Raw genomic sequence first — 8,516 nt, 5'->3', positions numbered from 1 at the left:
TTTTTTTGTTTTTATTATTACCTATCCCTTTCAATTTCACTTTTTATAAAAGTTTATTTTTTGTAAGTTAAATTACCTAAATAATTTTATACCAATTTAAATCTTTTGTTTTCGGAAACATAATTCATTTTATATCATTTTTAATGCAAAATGTAAAATGTAAAGTAGGTACAAAGTATTCAAATTAATTATTTAAATTATTTAAATTCAATTGAAAATTAAAAGAAATATGAGTATACAGGGTAATTCCGGAGCAATGACTCCCTGAATCTACCCCTGCAATACTTGCCATTTCTCCGGACCCACCTTGTATATGTACTTACATAGTATTCGGACAATACTATTGAAATTCTTAATAAACCTGTGTAGAGTAAAGGAACAGTTGATTATTTTTATACACTTTTAGAAAAATCAAAATAGATTGGAAGTATGAAGACTGAGATTAGATTATTATTTTATTTTATTTTATTTTAAGAAGTCCTTGCCTTACAGGTATAAACCCAATTACAAAGCAAGATGACAAGAAAATACAAGAAAAAGCACAAATACATCCTACATAAGTTAACAAAACAAGAAAATAGCAATAAAAAAGTTGAATAACACAGATTATGATGAAAAAAAAAAAGAAAATGCCAGAGTTTTCAATGAATCAATGCTCTGGAAATGGCTGACAGAGTACTGCTAAAAATATGAAATTTTAATTGACTGTTACATACATCACACATTAAATATAACAGAGAGAAATTTAAAGCGTTCGTTCTCGGTGTAGGTAAATAAAAGACATTAAAAAGCCTTTGAATTGTTCTGGGTACATTCAAATTTAATCTTGATAAAATATCAGGACAATCAATAAGATTGTTAATTATCTTATACAATGTGTTTAACATAAAGTATTCTCTACGATTTTTTAATGAAGAAAAGTTAAACCTCCTTAACAAGTCGTCATGTGGAAAACCCTGCTCGGGATAAAAACCAACGCTTTTATATGTCAAATATTTTAAAAACTTCCGCTGTATTCGCTCCAGGTTGTTAGCGTAGCAATCATAGCTCGGAGCCCAAACAACTGCTGCATATTCCAATTTAGATCTAACATATGATGTGTAAAGTATCTTAATTACATCACAATTTGAGAAATCACGTGTACACCGTACAATAAAACCAAATGATTTTAATGCCTCAGAAATAACAGTATTTGTGATGAGAAAAAGATAGTTTTGTGTCAAATAGGACACCTAGATCCCAAAACATATCTACTCTAGAAATACGATTGCCATTTAGTGAATAGTGATATGCAGTTGGCGTCTTTTTATTAGTAAATGACATACTATTGCATTTTTTAATGTTTAATTGAAGCCCATTTGATGTACACCATTCCCCAATCACCTCCAGATTTTTTTTTTAAGTTCAATAGTCCTGTATACATTCGACTCTTTTATACAATTTTACATCATCAGCGTATAACAAAAATTTTGCATTGAGTTTACAAAAATTTTCCTATTTTTCTAAAAGAAAATCCCAAAACTTTTGTGCATAATTTTTTTACACCATACATATTGAAATCGTTTAATTCTTTTCTTGATATTTATTTGGCTAAATTGAGCTTTAGAGATTTACAGTTACAAGAATAAAGAGAAAAAAAAATATATTTATATGGAATTTTGATTACTACGTAAAAATACCTTATTAGAAATTATAAATATATGTGCACATTTTTTACGAAATTTGTTTCATGTTTTTTTGTCGGACTGACAATTTGCGGATATATTTTTGTCGGACATTACAATTTTTGCTTATAAGAAACACTTTTCTATCATGTGTTATTTTTGTCCAACGTGTGGTAACCGATTTATCATACCCCGTGAAAATTCCGATTTCCAGCTGTCGGACTGAAAAAACGCGGCTTGAAATTTGTCGGACGACAATACTTTTTGACTGAATTAATTATTTACAATTAATTTTACTAAAAATTACCTATGTGGTAATTGATTTTCAATACTCTGTCATTTTGGCATGTTTCAGCCGGTAGACATGTCAATGGCTGTACTGTGGAACTATTACACTAATTAGGAAAAACACAATCAAGTTATCAACTATCAAACTATAACGTCAGTTGCACACACTGGCTGCAAAAATGTTTAAATATTCGAAAATATCTTTACTGGTTAAATTTAGCAAAAATGCAAGTAAAAACAGGATAAAAGTTTTAATTAGGACAGGAAGATATGAAAGACGATGGAAGGTCGGCATTGAAAAGTCATTGAAATTGTTGACAACTAGTAAAATCTGATAGACAGCTAAGTACACGCGTTATGGCTGAATAGCTTAATTTAAACAAGTGTACTTGGGCAAAGATTTAGAAATGAAAAAAATTTCTGTGATGTCTCCTAAACTTTTAACTGATAAGCAAAAGCAGACGTTATGGGCACAGCTAGGAATTTTGCTACGGTGGGCCCAGGACTGCAAACTCTATGGATGCTTCTAAAAAAAACACACGCACTTCAAAATCTACAGTGTTTTGTTTGGTTTTATTTTAAAGATCAGCGACCTACCGATATAAAATTTCACAACCTAAACACTTTGCCCCCCCCCCCGGTTACGCCCATCTCCAATAATTTTATCTGGTATCAGGAAACTGTTAGTTGAAATGCACTGTGAATTCTGTGGTATTGAATGCAATGGATTACAAATAATTAGGGTATATAGATCTCCAAAGGGTAATTTTGATATTTTTTTGTATCGTCTAAATTTAATTCTAAATAAACTTAATAAGAAGAAAAAAATTGTTTATTGACGATTTTAATGTTAATTTCAATCATTGTGATAATAATGACACTTTATTGTTGTTGAACCTTTGCCACTCGTATAGCCTGTCAAAACCTATTATGGCTTGCACAAGAGGTAATTCATGCCTCGACAATATTCTCACAAATTTGGAATGTAATGGATTTACTGCTCAGATCTGGAATGTGAATTTATCAGATCATGCTTTCGTAATAAAAGGTCCACCTCATTAGCAATAAACAACTTAATACACTCCAGTTCTGAATGGCTTTGAGAATAGACATTCCTAATGGTTCTTTATCTTTCTTTACCTTACTAAAAGGTTTTTGAAAGTGTGAGCCACAACATCTTAATATAAAAACTTTCGCGCTATAACTTTGACCCAAATAGTATCTCCGATATTAAATCATACCTGAATAACAGATCCCAATTTGTCTCTTTCATTGGAAGTAAATCTTCATGCTTGACCATGAATCACGAAGCCCACAGAGATTTGTCCTTGGGCCTGTACTGTTTCTCATTTATATACTTAAACGATCTACTAAATAGTGATAGACATTTCTAATTTTATACTCTTTGCGGATGATACTACGAACAGCGCAGGTCAGGCCAATGTTCTTCATAAGAATGTTCAAACAGCGTAGGATAACGTTAAGCAGTGGTTTTTGGCAAATAAGATGTATCTCAATCAAGACAAAACTCAGTCTATTTTGTTTACTTTGCTTTATGTGCACGATGAGTTCACCCATTGCGCCTCGCAAGTTAAATTTTTCGGAGTGAACATTGATTGCCAAATGTCTTGGAAGCAGCATATTGATGAGTTATCTAAAAAACTGTTGAAAAAGATGTTCCTGATCAGAAGCCTTGTTAATTCTGTTTCGATAAAAACATTGCTGTCAGCCTATTATGGTTTTTTTCACTTACATCTGTGCTATGTAGGGTCGTTCTTGCCATGGTGATAAAATTTTAAATTACAACACAAATGTATTCGCATTATTGCAGGATTACCCTATAGAGCAGACTGTAAGCAACAATTTAAAAAATATAACATACTTACGCTACCAAGTGACTACATCTTGGAATGTCTCTTATACATTAAGGAAAATATCCATATATTTCGTCAGCATTGTATGGACCATAATTATCCTACTAGAAACAGGTACAATATAAACCCTGTTCCTCTTAGACTAAATAGAACTAGAATCAGTTCTAATTACTATTGCATGCGCTTCTTTAATATGTTACCTGAAGCAATTAGGTCCTTGTATAATACATACTATAAAATGAGAGTAAGGAACTTTCTTAAAATGAAGGCTTTTTACTCATTTGATCATTATAGATAACCATAGGCCCATTGCAGTTGTTCCGGAGAACTTTCATCTTGCATGTACAAGGTGATCAGGAACTTGGTAAATATAAAGATCGTTCAAGAATAAACTGCCTTTTGCTCATCATTCACATATAATTGGCTTGAAAAACTTTATTTAGTAATTTTGGCAAAACATTGTATTAAATTAATTTTTTGCTGCAACGTAAGCATATTGAGAATAACTGTCACTACTCAAAAGCCCCATCACTTTTCATATGACGGTCATTGTCAAACTTTTTTATTCTCCATGCCAACCGCATTTTAAAGACAAGCAAATATTTTAATCAAGAATGCCTTTTTCTCGTAAAATGAACAATAAAAATGTTTTACTGTCCGTTTCAATCAAAGTAGACCGATTGATACACAAATTGAAATTATAATATAAATTTTAATTCTAAGGAACTTTCATTAATAACATTTTTCTGTATTGTTAAAAACAAAGGCAGTTTATTCTAGAACGATTTTTATATTTACCGATTTTCTGATCACTCTGTACATGCAAGATGAAAGTTCTCCGTGCCAACCACATTTTAAAGACTTAAAATTTTAATCAAGAATGCCTTTTTCTCGTAAAATGAAAAATAAAAATATTTTCCCTCTTTTCCATTTTAACCGTGGACATAGGTACTGTATGCCTGCTCATATCAGTTACATTAAATAAAGTTGAGAAAGTTTTAACACCACAATTTTTAGACACAGGTGTGTGAAAAAAAAATTTGAGATTTATAAAATTTAGTACTAGTGAATACTCGACTATTTTAACTGAAATAGTCCAGTAAAATACCAGGAACTGGGTGGGATGTACCAATATGTGTTGAAATACTATGAGAATATGCACTGTTTTGACACCATATTTTATTTTAAAAAATGACTAAATTTTTGTGTTCAAAAAGCATTAAAATTTCAAGAATGTAGACAAATTTTTAAAATACAATATTTATTACATCTACTTTGAATGGTCAACTGTATATACTTGTATACAAACACATATAAATAAAATATAAATAATATGCCTACAAATACAATTCCTAAAATAATAAACATATTCAAAGGATACTTGCCGCACTTTATTCTTTCTTCCAAAATAAAAAACTGCACTTACAAGTCGGTTCCATCAACGTTTAAGACTTTTTACTATTTTACCTTACATGAAAGTTATCTAGGTTGAATTACTAGCTTTAAAAAGATTAAAGTAATTTCATTAAAGATTTTACTATTGCATGCATAGGTACAAAGGTTTTAAAATAATAAAAATACAAATTAATTTTAAATATTATGAAAATATTAAATAATTCAGTCAACTAACAAAAAATAGATAAAATGTAATTACTATAGGTATATTGCAAACAATACTTTTATTTTAACAGCTATACAGGTAGTAGGTATTAAAAAATAAATAAATTTTTAATTGTACTTTAGGTAATTCTTTTTTATGACAAAAAATAGTATATCACACCAGTAAAACAATAGAGTAAAAAAAGTAAAAAAAAGTAAAAATTTTATAAATATCTATATAAGATATATAAATATAGGTGTACAATTATTATTTAAATTTGATATTTTGATTTTATAAAAATGTTAAAAACAAATATTTTATTTACACTGGATAAAACCAAACAAGATATAATTAAATATTTATTTCTTAGAGGTAATGTCCATACAACACAAAAACAAAAATTAAGAAAAAACCAAGACAGTCTGCGAGCATAATTAAGTTAGTGGCAGAATGACCCAAAACTTTACTTATTTAACAATTTTTCTATTTCTTACAGTTGCTGAAATCCCAACACATGCATCACCAAAACTGCCCACCAAATAATATTTTTCGAGATCTCACGCTCGGCCACTTATAGTTAAATTTTCTCTTGCTTTGTTCAAAAAGTCAATATGTGGCACCAACAAAATGGTATGAGCTTCATTATTAAAATATGACCACTTTAACTATTACCAGCTGACATGTTGTATGTATAACTATAACTATGACTCACACGTCCAATCCCACAATTTTACACTTTTCAATAAAAACAAAATACTTATACTGCTAAAATCAGTCTTTTAATAACAAATATTAAACAGTTCTAGATACTATACAAAATGGATTCATACTCTACAATTAATTCATCAACTGAAGGCCTTGATTTTACATTATATTGCAAACATTTTTTAATAGTACCAATAATTTTTGGGGAAACCCAGTCCACGTGAGGATAATTAATTTCATGTTCTGGATTCATTATTGCAGCAAGTTTTGGCCACAGTTGTGTGATATGCTGAAAAGGTGTCCGCCTGTACACAAACTGATACAAGATGCAGCCTAGAGACCACACATCTGACTTGTAATGTATTTTATATTTTTCAGTGTTTGTACTTCCAAAATTTGTATTATCACTATTTAAGGCTTCAGGGCTTAAATAATTGCAAGAACCTTCCTGTTTTGTTTTGATAACGCTGGTCATATCAGTCTGTACCGAGGAAGCAATACCAAAATCTATTAACTTCAGGCCTTCGTCTACTTTCAAAAAATTTGCAGGTTTTAAATCTGAATGTATAATGCCATTTGAATGTATCTGTCTAACTGCGTACAACATTTCCATCCAATAAAATAAGAGCATATACATTGGTATATGTGACTTTTGCCCAGCTAACTGTTTTAAAATTGTAGATAAATCTTTACCACCTTTTTCTAATACCACTAACATTTTTTTCTGAGTTTCCAATATTTCGTAATCGTACATCTTTATTATTTTATTGCAGTTTTGTAATCGTTGTAACAATTTAACTTCATTTATAAAATCATTCGCTGAAGCAGAATTGTCCAAAGCAACACATTTTATAGCTACATGTGACTTCCTTTCCACATTGTAACACTGATATACTTCAGAACTTCCTCCTTTACCTAAAAGGTTAAATATAATATACTCTATGTCATTTACTCGTATTCTTTTAAATGTCTCATCTCTCAAAGAATTCATTGGATTAGAACATGGAGCATCTTCATTATTACTATTAAGTACAGTTTGACTGACTTTCATGGTGTCTTTATGTGATGGTGTAACTATTTTGTAATTTGAAATAGTGCTGTTGTTTCTCTTATCTTCACTTTTAAGATCATGTTGATTTTCAAGACCTGTTGGAGATATTTTTTCAGGTTTACATGGTGTACCAATAAGTCTTCTTGCAGAATTACTGTTGAAAATGTTAATAGGAGTTTTCAAAAATGATTTCTTTGATAAACTATACTGATGTTTGGACAGGGTAGTATTAATCTTTGGTGTAATGAAATGTTGAAAATGTTCTCTTGGTTGTTCTGGTTTTATAACATTCATGGTATGGCTTATATTATTATCATTTTGCTTCACTGGAGTTAATAAGGATAACGCAGAGAAATCCAGGTCAAAGCTATCGTTTCGCTGCTCTTGAAGATTTATGTTTTCTTTTACTTGTGACATGTAACTGGCCTTTGAATTAAGACATAAAGTATTCTTCGGCTTTTCAATTAAGCATTTATCATTATTCTCGGATAAAATTTTTAAAGACTGAGAATCTGGGTAATTGGTAACATCCTTCATCAAAGTAGATTTTTGAAATTCAGTATCCTCTTCCTGTATTGTTGTAAGCACTTCCTGATTCTCTTCTTTACCACTAACTTTAGTGGAAAGGATTTCTTGTTCATAGTGTTCTAACTCTTCTTCAATTTCCTTTTTAATACTAATAAGGTTCAGTGGTTTTAAAATCATTAATTTTTGAGGTTTTTTCTTAACACTAGTATGCGCACCTCTGTTATATATCTCATCAATAACTGTAGACTTTCTCATTTCTGAAAAATCTGCTGTTGTAGAACTCATTTTATTTACAACTATGTAACAATGTATCGTCTAATAACAAATTCAAATTGCAAACGTCACTCGTCTGTCAGTGGTCAACGGTCTTGTCGGTAATAACAAAAAAAAGTTTCTACATTATCCACAGATTACAGTTTATAAACCATTGATCGCAAAACATAGATTGCCATTATTCCATAGCTAGAAATTGGCCTCAATGATTTGGGATCGAGGGGGATTATCCCTCTTTATCCTGCTTCATCTCGTGTAGGCCTGGACAGCCTTCGTAGGTGGGCCCCATCCGTCGTCTACCCCGACCGCAAATGAGGCCGGTGTAGGAGCTTTGTGGGACCTCCTTTTGTATTGGCTGGGCCCCGCCGGCTAGGGCCCTTTCTTCTGGCGCTCTTCTTGCTTCGCCGGCTCGTCTGTGTAAACCCCGGGGGTAGTGTCATGTTTATGTGTGGTATGGTTGGGTAGGGTAGTGCGGCTATGCAGCCTGGGATGCGCTTTGCTAAGGTGGCCCTTAGGCTAGCGCGGGAGGGGAG

At 31.3% G+C, this 8,516-nt stretch overlaps 1 protein-coding gene across 1 annotated transcript; it reads right to left on the bottom strand.

Moving 5' to 3' along the window:
- Positions 1-5,772: 5,772 nt before the first annotated feature.
- Positions 5,773-8,042, bottom strand: LOC108913058 (dual specificity protein kinase Ttk). Its single transcript, XM_018718524.1, has one exon. The coding sequence runs from the start codon at positions 7,993-7,995 to the stop codon at positions 6,229-6,231; it is 1,767 nt and encodes a 588-aa protein (XP_018574040.1). The 5' UTR covers positions 7,996-8,042; the 3' UTR covers positions 5,773-6,228.
- Between the last annotated feature and the right edge of the window lie 474 nt (positions 8,043-8,516).

The sequence above is a fragment of the Anoplophora glabripennis genome, unplaced genomic scaffold (assembly GCF_000390285.2).
Source record: "Anoplophora glabripennis isolate ALB-LARVAE unplaced genomic scaffold, Agla_2.0 scaffold574, whole genome shotgun sequence".
NCBI lineage: Eukaryota > Metazoa > Arthropoda > Insecta > Coleoptera > Cerambycidae > Anoplophora > Anoplophora glabripennis.
This window is presented reverse-complemented; position numbering and strand designations above follow the sequence as displayed.